This window comes from Mercurialis annua, linkage group LG3 (assembly GCF_937616625.2).
Source record: "Mercurialis annua linkage group LG3, ddMerAnnu1.2, whole genome shotgun sequence".
NCBI classification, from domain to species: domain Eukaryota; kingdom Viridiplantae; phylum Streptophyta; class Magnoliopsida; order Malpighiales; family Euphorbiaceae; genus Mercurialis; species Mercurialis annua.
Window position 1 is genome coordinate 1,440,366 of NC_065572.1, and position 19,677 is coordinate 1,460,042.

Consider the following 19,677-nt stretch of genomic DNA (forward strand, 5'->3'; position numbering starts at 1 on the left):
ATTATCACAGTATAGTAAATTTATATATTTTATAATATCGTTAAACAGACAAAACTTCTTTTATCATTATTGAAATGTAAACAAATATTTACATGTACAAGAAGTTATATTATGTAAGTATTTGACTAAATTTCAATATTTTTTTATTTTTCTAGAAGATTAAATGGATAAAAGTTAAATAATTGTATTTTTGAGAAGATTAAATGGGTAAAAATTAAAAGTTTGAAGGTGCAATAGGAAAATAAAATAAGTTCAGGGGTCAAATAGAACAAAATAGTGTAGTTCGGGGGTTCAATAGAACAAGTTATGCATTTTAATTATCCTTCACGCGCTTCAACGCGTTTGAAAACACGCGTTTTTGCCACGTTGGATGAAAAAGGTCAGATCGGCAAAAAAATTACAATTGACGGGTTAAATAGAACAAAAAATAAAGTTAAGAGGTCCAATAGAATATCAAATTAGTTTAAGAGTCTCAGAGGATAAAAGTGTATAGTTTAGGGGTCAAATGATGTATTAAGCCGTAATTTAATACTTAAAATCCCATAAAATCTATCAGATTTTCCATCAAAATGTAGATTTTAAACACCAACACATACCTTTTATATCAATTTGCTGATGAAATACAATAAAAAAATGCCACATATTTTCTTAAAATTGAGGAATCAAATGAAAAATTGTTCTTTCAAAATGATTCTTTACCATATGATAAAAATTACCAAGTAAAACCTAAATTTTTTTAAACAGACATAATTGAATCACTATATATAATATCAAAATACAGACACCATTACCAACATTCCAATAATCAATCATATAAGCCATAACAAAAATAACTTCAAAAATGAATTTTATTGAGTTCAATCTACGGTTGGCGTGCATGCTTTTTCTCTTAGTTTGTACATCCAACGGCAGGATCATACAAGATGTGGAAAAGGGTGTAATTGCAAAGAAAATAATAGTAGATCAAAATGGCCAAGGAAACTTTACTAGTCTGCAAAAAGCCATCGATTCTATTCCATCAAACAATAGTGTATGGACTAAAATCTACATTAAAGCTGCTATTTACAAGTAAGAAACATTAGTATTTTTTAAACTTAATTTTTATCTCTTTTAAATTAGTATTTCATTATTTACTAAAAAACGATAAAAAATATTTGTTCGATAAACTTTTTAAAAATTTAAAATGTATTTTTTAAAAAGATAAATATTTTTTGTAGGGAAAAAGTTGTGATCCCTAAAGACAAGCCTTTCATAATTCTTCAAGGAGAATCCATTCAAAAAACTATTGTTGAATGGCAAGAAGCTGGCAGTTCTACAGAGAGCTCTACATTTATTTTACATGCAGATAATTTTGTAGCTGTGGACCTACTCTTCAGGGTAAACAATAATTATTATTGATTTTTAGGTCAATTAACTCTCAAATTGTATAAATAAATGAGTTCATGAACCAAAACGACTCAATTTACGAGTTAATTGACATAAAAATATAGATTATTATCTCTATTTGACCTAAAGATTGAGAATATTATTGTTAATTGATTAAAATAGTTACGTACTGACGCACTAGTTCAAGGACTGCTACGATCCTTTTTTTATATATATATTATGGTTTTTAAAATTTTGGAACGTACAGAACACATATAATCTTGTTCTACCACGACGGCCGGATGGAAACGAGATTAAATGGGCGCCGGCAGCGACACTATATTCCGACAAGGCAAGCTTTTATCGCTGCGGATTTGCCGGAGTTCAAGACACTTTAACAGACTATCGTGGACGTCATTATTTTAATTCTTGCTATATTGAAGGTGCAGTAGATTTCATTTGGGGAGCAGGCCAGTCAGTATTTGAGGTTAGAGATTTAATAAATGTAGTTTATGATTTTTATTTTTATTCAAATCGTAAACTCTACATTCTGATTTCATCGTTCCTAGTTCCTACCACCAAACCTAACTAAAATACAATTTAAATTTGATTTTTGATTAATCTGGTTTGGTTATGGTTAAATTTTATAGTTAGTTTAGTTCGATTTTTAATTTTTAATTTTTAGATTAATCAAACCACCAAATTATTCAAATGATATTTATATATATAACGACTAATTATACAACACAACGATTGTGTCACGTTATTCGTTTAACAAACCAATGAGGTCTTTACCATGTGTTAATATTTAATGATAAAAAATAAACAATAAATAAAGATTCTCTATCGAAATGGCTTGTTGTAAAAATGATGTGACACGTCTCTTGTATAAACACTCATATATAATATTATTTTAAGATTCAAAAATTTAAGAGCTTTCTCTAATATAAATTTAAGATATTCTAGTAATTAGTAGTCGATTAAATTAACCAAATTATGTAAATTTAAGATATTCTAGTAATTACTCATATGACTTAATATATCATTCGTCTTCTATGTAATAAGAAATTAACACAAAAGTTAACCTTTTCATCATCTTTTTAATAATTAGTATTAATAAATTTTAATTTTCAATCAAAATTCTCGAATACCGAACCAAATACTTATTTCCATTAATTCGGTTTCGAGCATGGCTTGACAGAAAATTAATTTAATTAATTCGGATCGATGCGGTAAGTAAATACACAACTCTAATGAATTGATTATTTGGTGTAGAAATGTGAGATAAATGCAACGATCGGAGTTTTAAAAGGAAGTACCGGTTTTATTACAGCTCAAGGTCGAGTAAATGAAAATGATTCGAGTGGATATGTATTTTTGGGCGGTAAAATATCGGCCAACGGTCCATTTTATTTAGGACGAGCTTATACTCAATTTTCAAGAGTTATTTTTAAAGACACTTATATTCCTCAAGCAGTCGTCCCTCAAGGTTGGGAACCTTGGAAATCTGTTGGTCATGAGTAAGTTTTATTTTTAAAATTTATTAGAGTTATTTATAAATAATTTTGCAGTTTTTTTAAAGTTGAATTTCAATTCGATTAACCTTTAAAAGCTTGACAATGATGATCGCTAATTAATTAGATTGCTTTAATTATTTAAAAATATTCTACTTTCTCAACTTTTGTCGTGTATACTACATTTTTTTTATGAATGAAAATTGAATTAAGAAGCCAAGAAAAAGGTAAAGCAACACTCAGAAGTTAAAGTGCGACTAAAGAACGAATTTTAGCATTTTAAAAAATATAAAGAATGTTTTCAAACTATGTGTCGAAATATGAAAGATATATTTGAATTTTTTTTCAGAATAAAGCAACTCCAATTTAAAAATGGATACGGTTGAAATTGAAAATTGAAAATGGAAAAAAGTTGACCATTTTAAAAGTTTAAGATATGAACAAAAAATTCGCAAAAACTAGATATTTTGGGATAATCAGATCTTAATTCTTTAAAAAAAAAGTTTTAGCGCTTTGAGTTTCAATTAATTTATACTGATATGGAGCAGCCAGAATATACAATATTTTGATGTTTACATCAATAATTTTTTATCAGTAAATTGCTTGTGTTCCATATTAGAAAAAAATGATTATTATGCTAAAATTAAAGTCATATTGTAATTAATTATAAATATGTGATGTTGATAATCTGTTTCAAAATTAATCTTTTTATTTATGAATATATTTATATTTTATTTTTCAAGAATGTAGGCGGTAAATTTCAAATTCTAATATTTATTATTTATTATTTTTGTAGGGGTACAATTATATTTTCAGAAGTGTCTTGCAGTGGACCGGGATCGAATACATCTGAGCGAGTAAAATGGGAGAAAAATTTACCATTGGATGAATTGAATAAATTAGTAAATATTAATACATTTATAAATGAAGATGGATGGATTGAGGGACAACCTACTATTCAATGATCCTCATCTTCCTCCAAAATAAATTAAGATTAAGGGTTAGGCCAAATTTGATGAAATTAAAAGTTTAGGTGTTGTAGTTGTTATTATTCTTCAGTGCCACAGCATTTGCATAGGTTTTGTTTAGAAATTTGCAGTGGCAATTTCTTAAATCAAGAGGATATTGCCCATGCAATTTTAAATTTTAAATTTCAAATTTTAAATATGTCGGCTTAGCTTAATACGGACTCATGTTCAAGCTTAATACAACTTATGTTTAATTCCGTTAGAGTTGAATTAAACACTATATGCATTTAATGATTTTACCTCTTGGTTACAATTATAACTAACCATATGAAGGTGATTAATTGTAACCAGTTCTATAATCTACTTTAGCAATGTTTTATCATGAGGTATCGTGAACGGATTTCAACTATAAAACAACACCTTGAAATTTTTTATATTTAAACTAATTTTTATTCGAACCGGATAGATCTCTTACAGAAGGCAAAACTCTAGCCCCAAATTCTAAAAGAAGAATTTATATGGCCATGTAATGGTTCTCAAAATTCAAAATTTCAAAAACTAGAAGAATATAACTTTTATATTTATGTTTAAATCTAGTAACGGTAACTAAGAATATATCCTTTAATCACCCTTATAAGTCTTTCTTTTTTGAAATTCAATTCGAGAGTTCGGAAATTAATTTAGTTTTGTAAAATTTTCAGTAATGTCATAAATATCACTTTTGTCAATGCTACACAGAAACAGATCTAAAATTGATGTTTGTTTAACTTTTAAAATGATTTATAGGTATTAGTCTGAAAAGGAAAATTTAAAACTAAAAATAAAACAAATTTTGGTTTTTTTTCCTAGTGAACAATGGTGAGCTTAAGAAAAAAGCCTAATACCTTAAAACTTCTGACCTTTTAGCCCTTTTTTAATCCAACACTAACGGTACAAACTGGTCAATTTTACCCTATCTCCCATTTTATCGTTTTAATTGTACTCCAATTTTCAATTTTTGTAAACTTTTCTTAACTTAAATGATGAAATCATTCAATTAACTAAGTATAAAAATAAAATAAAATTCATTTTTATTTAAAAAAGTACAAATAAATCCTTTATTTTTAAAAACTAACTAAAAACTATAATCAAATTAAAAGTAATTTAAATTCTAATTAATTTAACTTAATCTAAATAAATTTTAAACACATACAATAAATATATGCTAGACATGGAAAACGCTTTAAAAAAATTTCAAATGAAAAGGACGTCAATTTAATATTTCAGGGTACAATTGAAACACAAAAATGCGAAATAGGATAAATTTGGTGATTTTTCAACGTCAGGATAGGATCGAAAAAAGGGGCTAAACAGTCAGGATTTTTTAAGGTATTAGGCCAAGAAAAAAAGACAATTGAAGAAAGAGTTTTTTTTTTAATAAAGGGTCAATTCATCCCTTGAACTTGACATGAAATATCAAATAAGTCCAAATTCATAAAATTGGATCAAATCACCCAGAACTTGGAAAAACCGGATTGGTTTTACTCTTTTAACCAAAACAACCTTAAAAGAATTAAAATTTATTTTTTAAAAAATAAAAAAACCCAACCCAATCCCATTAAACCCACCCGCCAACCCACACCACCCGACGGCTCCGGTTGTCTTCTCAGGTGAGAAGACGATCAAATTGGTCTTGTTCTCAATGATTTTTCGGATAAAATTCATATGGGTTTTCCCCTTATCTGTTCTTAGATGAATAGAGGGTTGTCGGAGAAGACGACCGGAGGTGGGCGGCGTACGGCAACGGGTGGTGGTTGACCGAGTGGTTTGGTTGGATTTAGTGTGATCGGGTGGGTGGTTTGGTTGGATTAAGTGTGGTTGGGTTTTGGTTCAGTTAAATTTTTTTAAAGGTGTGTTAAATTTTTTAAAATTTTTTAGTGATGTGTCAGCTGATGTGGCGGCGCCTGTGACATTTTGGTCCATTAGGGTCGTGAATGAGCGCCGCCACAAAGTTCAGGAAGTTTACTGATCGTTTTTGAAGTTTAGAAGGTTTACTGATAGGTTTGTCAAAGTTTGGGATCTATAGTTGATTATTACTTGTCAATGAATCTCTAAGTTGTATTACTTTTTCTATTTTGTTGCTTTTATTGCGCATAATAGTAACCTAATACTTGAAAATCCCATAAATTCTATCAAATTTTTTATTTTATTGTTGATATCAATACATACCTTTTATATTAATTTGTTGATGCAATGCAATAAAAAAATGCTACATTTTTCTTAAAAATGAAGAACCAAGAGAGAAAATAATTATTTATTAACTAAGACCTAAAATTCTTTAAATAAACTATATTGAATTACTATATATAATATCAAAATGTAAGCACCAATAATCATATAATCAATTGTAACTAAAATAACTACAAAAAGAAAATGTTTTTGGCTTCAATCTATGGTTAACCTGCATGCTATTTCTCTTAGTTTGTACATCCAACGACAGGATCATACATGATATGGAAAAGGGTGTAACTGTAAAGAAAATCCTAGTGGATCAAAGCGGCCACGAAAATTTAACTAGTGTGCAAAAAACCATTGATATATTCTATTTCAGCTAACAATAATTTATGGACTGAGTCATATCTACATCAAAACTGATATTTACAAGTAAAAAACACTACATTATACATTTTACCACTTAATTTCTTTTAAAAAAAATTCATTTTTAATCATTTTTATCTTATTTTTCAAATTTTATATTAAAACGTCACTTTTCCCGTCCTTTAACCTTTGTGGCATATTTTGTTACCTTATGACCTCCCTTTTATGTTGGGTGCCTATTCAAGGTCAGTTTAGGCGTGGATCTCGTGTTGGCCATGCTTGGATGGCGATTCCTAGATCTCTTATACGTGTTCTAATTGATGAGCTGGTAGGTGCTAATTCCTTCAGGCTTGTTTCCGGTTCAGTGGGTTAGATGTCTGAGGGCAGATGCCCGTTACTGGAACACTTCTGGGCATTTATAAGGTCTTGTCCCTGCTAGATACATGGAACTTCCTTTCTCGCCTCCGGATGGTACCCATGTGAGTCTACTTTATATACTTTCGTCTCTTTTGGAAACTATTTTTCCTCTTGCTTGATTGCTTATTTTTGGTTTGTAGGGGTCAGTATCTAAGACTCCTCAACCGGACGATATGATTTATTTCCGGCGAGATCAATTGTGTAAAGTATCTGCATAGATGAGGGTAAATATGCAACATGCTTATGCTCTATTCCATATGTATATGCAGCTATAATTTTGACTGCTCTTTGCATTGAAAGTTTGGAGGGCTAGTTGCGGCGGGCTGGTCTTTGACCATTTGGTGGCAAAGCAAGTGATCTTCCGGATGGTGGCAAGGATCTGGCATTCCATGTTAGTTCTGCTTCTAGCATCGTGCAGGCTGAATGCAGAAATGTTGGGATGTAGATCTAGATAAGGACATGCTCTCAGTGAGTTAGGGTGGCGATGTGGAGCCGCTAGTTTAAAATTGGGACTCTGATATTTAACTAAAACTCATTTTTATGCTTGTACGATGTTTTAAATATTTTGTTTATATTACTGAACTCTGTATGTCTGGACGTAGTGCTTGTTAAATTATGTAGTTGTCTTGCATTTCAAATGCCTTGTTTGTGTTTCTAGTTTTGTGAGAAGTGGCCCAATGTTTTGACTTCTATTAAAATTGGCCTAATCGCCTTTGGATTCTATTATGTAGTTGCTTATTGTCCCTAGATCCTGATTGTAATGGTCTGACGCCTTTAGATTCTGATATTGACCTAACATTTGGTTTTGATAGTGGCCTAACGTCAAGTTTTGATGATGGAGGCCTGACGTCTAGTTCTGGTGGTGGAGGCCTGACGCCTGCTTCTAGTAGTGGAAGCCTGACACTTAGGCTCTTGAAAAGTGGAGTTTTGCCTTTCATTATTGCTTTTTAATACAATTATTATTTATAAAAAATATTAAAAATCTAGTATAAGTTAATCCAAAAAGTAATTAATTGTTTTTTTTTGCCTAATATGATTCACAAAACATAGAGTGAATGCATATTCAACTTTGTCCGAAAATGAGTATTTTAATTGGATAGATGTTTTTTTTTTGCCAAAGAATGGGATAGATGATTACATATACTAAACAAGTAATACAATTTAATTTAGAACTATTAAAACAAAACAAAAATTACAAAGACTTATCTAAAGTGATTTTTTTAAAAAAATTCCTGTGATAAAAAACTTCACTATTTTTTTTTGTTTTTGAGAAAAACTACACTAAGATTTCATTCGATAAGTGTTGGACTATTGTCATTTCAAACTCCTTTATTTTGACTTTGACAATCAACTATGAGGGTTCTAATATTGTTTATTAGTGTATAGGATCTCATAGGATCAATCGGAAGTCAATTCGGAGCTTTCTAGCGAGAATCGAGTTTTTGACCCTCAAGCTGTCCAGTAGCAAATCTCGGGCGAGATGCTTCTTTCATCTCGGGCGAGATTCTTGAATCGCGGGCGCTACAAAGTAAATCTCGGGCGCGATATTCATACACCTGAAAACCCTAAGTAACCGTTTGAGGTATCTCGGGCGCGACAAAGGGATCACGGGCGCGATTGATCAGACCGTTGCAAATCCAACGGATATATTCATAATCTCCCAATAACGAGAAGACACGTGTCACTAGCCGTTTGAAGATTTTGTCTTCATTCATAAATCTCGGGCGCGACACTATCATTCGCGGGCGCGACAGGCAGAATCTCAGCATAGTAAATTTTGTTTGTTTGCTATGCTTGTAAATTGCTTTGGGTATAAATATAAACCCATTTGGAATGTTTCAAGGTTAATGATTTACACACCTTGAAACAACAAACACACATTTTCAAATCACTTAGTTTTGTTGTAGTTTTGGAGTTATCTTGGAAACTCCTAATCATTGTGAGTTAGAGTTTAGCTTTGGAAAAACTCAACCCTTGTAGGTTCTTGATTATCCTTGAAAAATCAATTGTGAGTTTGAGATTATCTCTAAGAAATCTCTTTGTTAAGTTGGTGCTTATCTATAAAGCACAATCCCATTTAGTGGATTCTAAAATCTCAATCTTAGATTGAGTAGTGGAGTAGGATCGTGAGTTGATCTGAACCACTCTAAATCTCTTGTGTCTTTAAATTCTCTTTTCCGCTTTAAAGAATTTAAATTTCCGATTCACAAATCAAAAACCGGTTTGCCTTATAACCCATAGGGTCTTTCAATTGGTATCAGAGCAAGGTGCTCTTCTTTTCGCTTAATTGCTAGAGTTTTCGATCAAAAATGGCAACCGAAAATTTTTTCATCACTCTCAAACCTTTTCTTGATGGGTCAAATTACAAAGTTTGGAAATATATGATGGAAAATTATCTTGATATGCAAGGGGTTGATCTATGGAGTGTTTTTCTAAGGGGATGGACACCTCCATGTGACAAGAATGGAGTTCTTTTGAAGAGAGTAGAATGGTCTAAAGAGCAAGAGAAGGAAAATGGTATGAATAGAAAAGCCATCACTACTCTCCTCTCCTCAATTTCTAGAGAAGAATAAGGTAGAATTCAACACTTGAATTGTGCCAAGCAAATGTGGGAGACTCTAGAGAGCTACTATGAAGGTACACATCAAGTTAAGGGTAAGAAGCTTGAGTTGCTTCTTGGAGAGTATGAAGGTTTCAAAGGCTTGCCTAATGAAGATGTTTCTTCTATGACCTCAAGACTTCTAAAGATTGTTCATAGTCTTGAGCAACTTGGGAAATTTTACAAGCTTAGTGAAATCAATGGTAAAATCCTTAGATCCCTTCCTATTCTTCTATGGCAACCTAAGACCACCGCCATCATTGAAACTCATGATTTGTCCACCTTGAGGACGGATGAGTTGATTGGGAAGCTTTTTCTCCATGAGATGTCTTACATCAAGCTCATTGAAGCCGAAATGGCAAGGGAGAAGAATATTGCTTTCAAAGCTTCAACAAGTGATCTTTTAGAAGAAAGCAAGAAGAAAAGCAATGAGGAAAAACTCTTGAGGCTCACAAAGAGAGTGAAGGAGCTCAAGATGAAGGGAAGTGGCAATCATGGTAGACCCTCCTCTTCAAAGAAAAGCTCAAAGGGGGGTTTCAAGATTTCTTGGGAAGGTGATTCTCAATCGAATGGTGATAGCCACCATGATGCCAACTTGTGCCTCATGTCTTTTGAAGAGGAACCAACACTAGAGGTAAACCCCCAATCTTTTCTATCTTGGGATGGTATTGGTGTTGAATCACATGATGCATGCTTTAATGTTAAACATGATCATGATGATGATATTGATAGCATGCTTGATGAACTAGTAATTAAATGTGGTGATTATAAAGCCAAGATGTTACTTTTCAAAAATGAAGCTTTAAAAGCTAAAGATGAAATGCTTGTTTTAACAAAAGAATTTCATGAGCTTAAATTGTCTAATAAAGCTCTCAAGTCATCTTTAGAATCTATCCCTAAGCAAGGTTTAAATGTTGATAACTTGCTTAAGGAAAATGATCAACTAAAGAATGAAATTCTTGAATTAAAAGATGCACTTTCAAGATTTCAAAAAGGGAAGGCAACCTTGGACACAATTCTTGTATCTCAAAGATGCCCAACCATAAAACATGGACTTGGCTATAATCTAAATGCTTCTAGTTCCAATGGGACTATGTTTGTGAAGTCCACTTTGCCTCAAACTTCTTCTATAGAAGCTCCTCCTAAATTGGTCAAACCAATTGGGGCAAAGAAGGTGCATGTTCAAGCTCCTAGGCCTAAGCCATTCTTGGCTCAAAAGGCTAAGAGCAACAAGGGTACAAAACCCTTGAGACATGGTTATGCTTCTCAATATAGCCATAAATGGAACAAGAAGACTAGAAAGAACTCATATGTTCATGCATCTTCTCATGTTCAAATTTGTTCCCATGCTTGTGCTTGTTCTTATGAGACCTTTAGAGCCAAGCCACCTCAAATGCAATCAAATGTGAACCATAGTACTCAATGTTTTTATTGCATGAAATATGGTCACACTAATACTAATTGCTATGTGAGAAAAGTTCAATTAAGGTTAATTCCTTTGAACTATTCTAGCATTAACTTTCAAGGACCCAAAGTTGTTTGGGTACCTAAGTGATTTGCTTTGTAGGTACAAGTGATGTCCACTAAACCAATCTCAAATCATAAGGTGGATAATCAATGGAAGTTTTTGGAAAAAGGCAAGATAGGTAAAATTTGTATCAATTTATATGCCATGTTTTCCAAAATTGTTGTTTTAAGGGGGAGAATCAATTTTTCAAATCTTATTCTCCTAAAAAGTTTTGATATGCTTTAACACTTTTTTCTAATGATTGGACTTTGCCTTGGTATAATTCAATTAAGGAATTATTGCCTATTTTTGATCATTTAAATCAAATTAGTTTAATCAATTGAGTCTTTAGACTTGATGCATATCAAATTAGTGTCTAAGCGCCTCAATTGAAGGAGAAACTTAGATTTATCTCTATTTAGTTTCAAAACCTCTTTCAATTAGCTCCTTTGTCTATGTTTTATACATGCTTTGATTCTTTTTGTGCTTGACAAAGGGGGAGAAATCTCTATGCTCAAATTGCTAAGTTTTTTTTTTTTTTTTTTGAAATTTTTTCTTGCTTTTGCCTTTCATATTATGTTGTATCTTATGTGCATAAAGTAAGGGGGAGCCAAAATCAATTTGACTCTCACTTAACTTAGCCATTTTAGCATGTTGATTGTCAAACTCAAAAAGGGGGAGATTGTTGGACTATTGTCATTTCAAACTCCTTTATTTTGACTTTGACAATCAACTATGAGGGTTCTAATATTGTTTATTAGTGTATAGGATCTCATAGGATCAATCGGAAGTCAATTCGGAGCTTTCTAGCGAGAATCGAGTTTTTGACCCTCAAGCTGTCCAGTAGCAAATCTCGGGCGAGATGCTTCTTTCATCTCGGGCGAGATTCTTGAATCGCGGGCGCTACAAAGTAAATCTCGGGCGCGATATTCATACACCTGAAAACCCTAAGTAACCGTTTGAGGTATCTCGGGCGCGACAAAGGGATCACGGGCGCGATTGATCAGACCGTTGCAAATCCAACGGATATATTCATAATCTCCTAATAACGAAAAGACACGTGTCACTAGCCGTTTGAAGATTTTGTCTTCATTCATAAATCTCGGGCGCGACACTATCATTCGCGGGCGCGACAGGCAGAATCTCAGCATAGTAAATTTTGTTTGTTTGCTATGCTTGTAAATTGCTTTGGGTATAAATATAAACCCATTTGCAATGTTTCAAGGTTAATGATTTACACACCTTGAAACAACAAACACACATTTTCAAATCATTGTAGTTTTGGAGTTATCTTGGATACTCCTAATCATTGTGAGTTAGAGTTTAGCTTTGGAAAAACTCAACCTTTGTAGGTTCTTGATTATCCTTGAAAAATCAATTGTGAGTTTGAGATTATCTCTAAGAAATCTCTTTGTAAAGTTGGTGCTTATCTATAAAGCACAATCCCATTTAGTGGATTCTAAAATCTCAATCTTAGATTGAGTAGTGGAGTAGGATCGTGAGTTGATCCGAACCACTCTAAATCTCTTGTGTCTTTAAATTCTCTTTTCCGCTTTAAAGAATTTAAATTTCCGATTCACAAATCAAAAACCGGTTTGCCTTATAACCCATAGGGTCTTTCAATAAGGTTTTGTAAATTTGTCCATATATTTGCCGAAAAACGCTAAAGCAAGCGTATTGTATAACTTCTCTGTAAGATGATGGCCATCCCAAAATAAATAGTTGAGCCCTTTCATGTCACATAAACTCGGATTTACTTTATTACATAAATATTTAGTATTTGAATTTCCTATTCCACAACATGCTTTAGTTACAACGTCGAAACCTACAAAAAATCAAATTTGGTTAGCCATTTGATGCGTTGAAAATTAAATCGAAAAAAATATGGAGAGAATAAAAGTTCGTAATATCATTTTATACCAATTTAAATAAAAATAAGACATATTTATAGAGTTTATTTAAAAAATAACCCTAACCCTAACCAAAACAAGAAAATACAAAATTTAGCCAATTTTAGGCAAATATAGAGTATAAAAAAAAGCAATCTTTTTGACTTTTTATAATTATAACCAAAGTTTGCAATTTTAGCCCAATTTTAAACTCTCACAACAATTTTAGTTAATTTTTGTTTTGTACATTCCTGGAAATATATCTTCAACAAAAGCTTTGGTTTGAATTAGAAAAAAAAAAAGGATTTTCCGAACTACTAGTCTGATTTTTCGGAAAAATAAATAATTTAAATTACTTTTTCTTACCAAATTGTGTTCCATTTTGGATAAGTCCCATATAGTCCTCGTAAATATTCATAAAGACAATTTGGGTGCTATTAAGTTGGCTTTCGGCTCCAAGATCAGCCAATTTGTGAGACAATTTAGAATTTAATAAAAGTGCTGCGTTATTCAGAGTTTCATCACATGATCCCGGACGTCTATATAATGGAAAACATCCAATTGGTGGTACAGATGACCCTCTAATAGTTAATATTCTATAAATTAATAATTCTAATAATTAATAGAAAATTGAGAGAACCAACTTCGTTCCACGTCGGGTAATTAATAATTCTATTATTTAATAATTAATAAAATTTAAAATATATTCTACATGAATATTAATTATTAGAGAGATTTTTTAAAAGAAATATATAACAATTGATGATTTATTTGAGGCAATACTAACCTTAATTCATAAAGTGGAAGTTAAAATACCATCAAATTATGACTTTTTTATTCTTTTGAATTTTTTTAAAAGAAGCTATTAGATAAACAAATTAAAGTAAGTAAAGTATTTATAGTATAAAAAATATTAAAAATTATTTTACTTTATGAATACAACTTCTTAATAATTATTTTTTAGTTTGATATCAATTGATATTTCTTAAATTGAATGTAAAATTATTTTTTTTAAATTGAGTGATTGCAAAGTGTATTTTGTTAGTTTTTTTATATATAATATTAATAATAGGTCTATTAATGTAGATGCTTTAAAATATCTTTTATAATTTTTTTATACAAATTCAATAAATTAATAATTCTAATAATTAATAAATTTTTGATCCACCATATGTATTAATTATCAGAGGGTCGACTGTACTCCAAAAACTCCGATCCTTCTTACTCCTTTATCAAATAAATTCTGCAATTAATTAAAAATAATCATAACTTTTAGTCAAACAAATGCAAATTAAAAATAACGTTTTCAATTAGGGATGGAATTTTAAATGATGAATTTTGAGAGATAATAAAATTTAAAATGTATAGTTTCTCATAATAAACATGATTAATATTTGTGAATTTTATTAATCCAAAGTCTCGCAATTTTTATGATAACAATTGAAATTTGAAAAATAACAAACTTGAAAAATATTATTGTTGTAACATTGATACCGATGTTGAATCTTTGGTACCAATTGTCGTGACCGGTTCGTGACCGGATTGGTATGCACAGCGGAATCGATACCATTCGGTAGGTATTTAATAATGGATTTGATCAACAAACAATATAGCAAAATAATAAATAATACAAGAGATTTACGTGGTTCTGCATTAAAGCGTACATCCACGGGCGAAAGATTCGGGCCATCTACTAATCATCAAAAAGAGTACAAAATTGGTGGAGAATCACCAAATAGAGAACATCTCTAGTAAATATGCCTTTAGAAGAAAAACCCACAAAGTGTTTCTCTCTCTACAAGAAGCAACCCGAAAGGATAAGAATTAACTTATATTCCTCACATCACACACACCCCCTTTTCCCTTTATTCACATCAATGTCTACATTGTGTGTTCGGTTTGATGTATTCTAAAAGGTGGATAAGGTAGGCTATATATAGTGAATAATTAATCTATATGGTATTAGGAATATTAATCCTAATTGGATTAATACTTCCTAATTAGCCAATGATAACAAAGTTATCCTTTTCCGAAATACTTCACTAATCCTAATACAATTTAGAATTAGAATTCTAGGCATATTCCAACAATTACATATTTGTAACTCCATCGTATATTTCACTAATTCGATAGTTGAATGTAATATTTGGAAGAGAAAATTATACTCACACCCATGACGTATAACATAATTCACACTTGCATTCATTTTATTTTAGAACCACACAATATCATTCTCTAGTTTCATTTTTATTACCATTTTAAAGAAAATCGACCAATTTTTTTTGTTAGTCGACTAAATCAAAGAAATTAATTAATAAAAATTTATTTTATTTTAATCCTTAAACTTATTGTATTAGTTGTCTCAATTTCCTTTTTAACTACTTAGTTGTTTATTAAAACAATTAAAAAGCTATTATTTTAATCTAATCTAAAAATTAAATTAATAAATGAAAAAAAATGAATTGAAATTCACTAAATCTTTAAATTTTGTAAAAATAAATTTTTACTTAAAACAAAAATGAGTGAAAAAAGTAAAATGTCAACAAAAGTTAAACTGAATTAGAATATCTTTCGATCCTGAAATAAAATGAATGCAAGTGGAGTTTATATTATATAAATGTCAGAGGTGTCAGTGTAATTTGCTCTATTTATGTATAAGATATTTTCTAAAATTACGAACTAAGAGTATCTCTATTGGAGTGCTATTTTGTATGCTAAATTTAGCATGAAAAAGTAGTAAAATATTATATTTAGCATAGCATTTAAATTTTATCTCAATGCAAAATATTAAAAAAAGTATTATAATTATTTACGGTAATAACTATTTATTATTTTCTAATCACATATTTTATTTTCTTAATATTATTTATTTGTTCATATTTGATATAATAATGAGCTTTTTTTTTTAATAAAATTTCATTTCTAACAAATTCTGCTCATGGTCAATTAAATCCAGAAAACACTACACTACATTCGCGGAGATACCTTATTAAGAAAATCGACGGATTATATAAAAATAAATTATTTATATATCTTCTTATTATGTTGGAGTGTGGTTTACCATTAAAAAAGAAATTAATCGATCGAGATTATAAAAATAAATAGAAGAAGAACAAAGTTTAATTTTTTTTTGAAATAATAAATGCAAAAATAATTAATAGTGGTAAAATTATAATTAATAATGAATTTTTTTTTGTAAAAATTTAGCATATGTTATAATAGATGCTAAATTTAATTTATGATATAGCATATGCTAAATTTAGCATTAACTATAACATTGCATTGGAGTCTTTTTTAAATTAAATGCTAAACTATCGCATTAGCACCTCATTTTAACATTGCATCGGAGATGCTCTAAGATGATAATATATATGTAAATATATATATAAATAAATAATTTACGAAGGAAATAATTATATTAGTGAACTTACTTTGACAAAATTAAAGGAAGTTTGTGCTAAAAGATCAGTATAGGCATTAATATTATATTGGACACTCCTGGAACTTGTAGGAAAATAGTTGATAATATCTTCAGTGCCTGCTGACACAAAAGCTATGGCTTTGATATAGAAACTCTCTCTTGTCGTTGCACCATATGCTTTGGTCATCGTCACATTAAAATCTTCCAATTTTTTTATTTGATCTTCTAATGATATAGATGACTACCACCATCAAAATAGCATATCAAATCAAAAATTTATTTAAAATTTTAAACTTTTGCAAAAGAAAAAAACATTATGTACCTTTAAAGTGGTTGTTAAAATGTCGTATCCTGTGCCCGCCGAAGCAAAAGATAATCCATCTAGAATATTTAGAGATTTTATATTTGGACTTAAATGAGGTAAAATAATACCGGTTTGGGGACATACTCCTAAATATGTTGCTGATAGAAAGAAAACAAAACAAAAAATTCTTTAGCATCAATAATAATCTCAAACTTTAAAAAGTAAGAGTTCAAAACATAATAATTTATAATCGATGATATATCGATGAAATTTTTAATCCCTTTTTAAACGAAAAAAATTATAATTTTCGTTGTTGCAGCCATAATTTATTAGAAAAAATATTAGAAATCCATAATCATTACATGTAGTGGTGGAATCAAAAAAATAAAAGTAGAGTACGCTGGAGGAAAAAAAAAGGGTTTATTACCGGATAGATAACCGGTAACTGACGGCTAGGATGCGTACCTAAAAAATCGGGCAGTATTTTTCCATTAGAAAACCTGCCGGACGGATATGTCACGGTAAAATCGACACCGTATGGCCAAAAATTGGACTTTAAAGGAGTTAATGGTATATAGAGATTGTTGCCTGTATCAAGCATGGAATCACCAAATGCAAGAATTCCTGAAGCTGTATACTTATCAGGTAAACCATAGGAATTATCATAAATGCAGTCCGAATTACCATCACCAACTATATTCCATGTTTGAATGCTCGTCACAAGTAAAAAAATTATAAAATGCATTTTTATGATTTACTATTTTTCTTTTGACATTCTCTCATTTTTCGTATATGTATATTAATATTTATACCACCATTGAAACAATGGATTATGTTAAATATAGAGTATTTCCTATAATCTAGATTACTTTTACACTATAATTAGGATATTCTCCAAGGACAGTATTTTTTTTAAATAGACGACAAATTATTGTTTTTTAAAAACCAATAGTCAATAAATTGTTTTGACTTAAAATAAGTAAGAAATATTTTTGTTGACATCATTATATAATTTTTTTTATTACGTATAAAAAAATAAGATACATACAACAATATATACTTTTTTCTTCTAAATTTGCTATAAAGAGAGATTATTGCTCCAGAAATTATTACCTGAGAAAAAAAATTTAAATTTTCTAATATAGATGGGATGTAATATCCCTCACTATTATGACGTAATAATCCGACATGTGACACACGTTTCGTTTAAAATCCCATGAAATACATGTCGTGATTGATATAAAAATAAATATAATATATTTAGAGGATAAATAAATTATGGTTTAAGGATGAGATATAATTGTATTTGGAGTTATAATTATCATAAAAATGGATAGGCGTTTATATTGGGTGAAATACGCGTGTAGAATAGTATTTGGAGAATAGAGGTTAAAATAAAATAATTTAATATATCAATATGCATTTTTAATTGAAGAGTAAAGTTTTTGAAAATTTTTGAAACTTAATATTTGAAAATCCCATAAAATTCTATCAAATTTTCCACCAAATTGTAGATTTTAAACACCAACATTTGCTGATGAAATACAAAAAAAAAATGGTACAATTTCTTAAAAATGAAGAACCAAATGAAATCTTTCTCTTAGTTTGTATATCCAACGGCAGGATGATACATCACATGATGTGGAAAAGGGTGTAATTGCAAAGATAATGATAATTGTGGATCAAAGTGGCCTAGGAAATTTCACTAGTGTGCAATAAGCTATCGACTCTATTCCACCAAATAATAGCTTATTGACTAAAATCTACATTAAAGCTGCTATTTACAAGTAAGAAACATTATGCTATACATTAGTATTTTTTTGAACTTAATTTTTGTCTCTTTTAAATTAGTATTTCATTATTTACCAAAAAACGATAAAAAAATATACTATTTGTCAAGACTATGTAAGCAATTTTATCTTGTTTTAGAGTTTATCACCTCATTTTGTAAGACATCAATTAATAGTTGTAGTTTTTATTCCTTTTACTCTCAATTGGGAGGAGAATCATCATTGTTCTAAGTGTTCATATACTATTTTCAGAATTTTGGGATTGACACCCCCATTTAATGCAAGTTTATTTTTTGGATCTTCATTTTTTTGTTAATGCTTTTACTATCCATTCTACTTAAGGTAATCATTTTAATTTTTATTATGCTTATTAATTGTTGCTTAGTAGTTAATATTACTTTAGTAACGAGTAGCTAGATCCCTAGTCTATGGATTGTTATGATTGTCATGATTGTTGAATAGGTGATTAGAATGGGTTATTGGATTAGTGTATTGTTGTGTTAATTTGGATCTAATGTCTAAATTAAGTTGACCCCTTAATCTTTGATTAGTGTTTGATTAGTGAGAGCGATAGTTAAACTAATCAAATAGACCTAATTAAGCATAAGCTTGAGACCTAGATGTATGAGAGTGATTTAAGAATTTAGCGGCTGTATAGTTTGCGAATTAATTGTCTTGACTAATTCTATCGAAATCTAATTGCACGAGAAAAGTTAGATTTCGGTGTTTTAATCAAGTAGCGATTCTTTCAATTTTCGGCTCGAAAAAGTGGATTTGATACCCTCAAATAGCTTGAACCGAACCAATATCCAAAGACTCGACCCTATTACCTAGGATTCGCCTTTACATGATTAGCAACCTCTAGACGTCTTTTAATGCTTGTGTTAATTCGTGATTTAGTATTCGTTGTTTAATTGCAATTGTTAGTTGTTTAGCGTAGTGTTTAGTTGTTATTTGTATTGAACCAATATCCCTATTTCATTGCTAGACAAATTAGGATTTGAACGAATATCATTCTCGCTTAATCTATATTCCTGTGGGTAAGATAACTCGGATTTAAAGTCCACTATATTATGAGTTGGTATTTTAACCAACAACGATGTTTTGGATATTTTGTTTGTATTGTTGAACTCTGTATGTCTGGATGTACTGCTTGTTGAATTATGTAGTTGTCTTGCATTCCGGATGCCTAGTCTGTGAATCTGGTTTTTCAAGAAGTGGTCCAATTTTTTGACTTCTACTAAAACTGGCCTAGTCGTTGTTGGTCCAAGTTGAGCGCAATGTATGGGAGAATACATTCATGAGACCCAGAATGTGAACCATATA

The 19,677-nt window shown here is 30.3% G+C and overlaps 2 protein-coding genes and 1 long non-coding RNA gene across 3 annotated transcripts; 1 reads left to right on the plus strand and 2 right to left on the minus strand.

The window, feature by feature from the left end:
- The first annotated feature begins 841 nt into the window (after positions 1-841).
- On the plus strand, positions 842-3,844 carry LOC126671022 (probable pectinesterase 29). Its single transcript, XM_050364712.1, has 5 exons — positions 842-1,068; positions 1,218-1,377; positions 1,634-1,852; positions 2,641-2,885; positions 3,676-3,844. Exons 1-5 carry the CDS (start codon positions 842-844, stop codon positions 3,842-3,844), a joined length of 1,020 nt encoding a protein of 339 aa, XP_050220669.1.
- Positions 3,845-12,373: 8,529 nt separating this feature from the next.
- On the minus strand, positions 12,374-13,576 carry LOC130015356 (uncharacterized). Its single transcript, XR_008790486.1, has 2 exons — positions 13,203-13,576; positions 12,374-12,772 (listed from the first exon to the last, which is right to left on the minus strand). It is a non-coding gene; the product is annotated as an uncharacterized LOC130015356 (long non-coding RNA).
- Positions 13,577-13,919: 343 nt separating this feature from the next.
- Positions 13,920-17,326, minus strand: LOC126671901 (GDSL esterase/lipase At1g20120-like). Its single transcript, XM_050365722.2, has 4 exons — positions 17,027-17,326; positions 16,580-16,719; positions 16,268-16,498; positions 13,920-14,079 (listed from the first exon to the last, which is right to left on the minus strand). Exons 1-4 carry the CDS (start codon positions 17,304-17,306, stop codon positions 14,020-14,022), a joined length of 711 nt encoding a protein of 236 aa, XP_050221679.1. The 5' UTR covers positions 17,307-17,326; the 3' UTR covers positions 13,920-14,019.
- Positions 17,327-19,677: the final 2,351 nt, after the last annotated feature.

What these genes read in the sequence shown, in the direction of transcription:
- LOC126671022 (XM_050364712.1), top strand. Translation starts at nt 842, where the DNA reads ATGAATTTTATTGAGTTCAATCTACGGTTGGCGTGCATGCTTTTTCTC. An exon ending in CTGTGGACCTACTCTTCAGG is followed by an intron (nt 1,378 to 1,633) that starts GTAAACAATAAT and finishes TGGAACGTACAG; the next exon opens with AACACATATAATCTTGTTCT. An exon ending in TGGAAATCTGTTGGTCATGA is followed by an intron (nt 2,886 to 3,675) that starts GTAAGTTTTATT and finishes TTATTTTTGTAG; the next exon opens with GGGTACAATTATATTTTCAG.
- LOC126671901 (XM_050365722.2), bottom strand. Translation starts at nt 17,306, where the DNA reads ATGCATTTTATAATTTTTTTACTTGTGACGAGCATTCAAACATGGAAT. An exon ending in AATACTGCCCGATTTTTTAG is followed by an intron (nt 16,720 to 17,026) that starts GTACGCATCCTA and finishes TCTTTCTATCAG; the next exon opens with CAACATATTTAGGAGTATGT. An exon ending in CTTCCTTTAATTTTGTCAAA is followed by an intron (nt 14,080 to 16,267) that starts GTAAGTTCACTA and finishes AATTAATTGCAG; the next exon opens with AATTTATTTGATAAAGGAGT.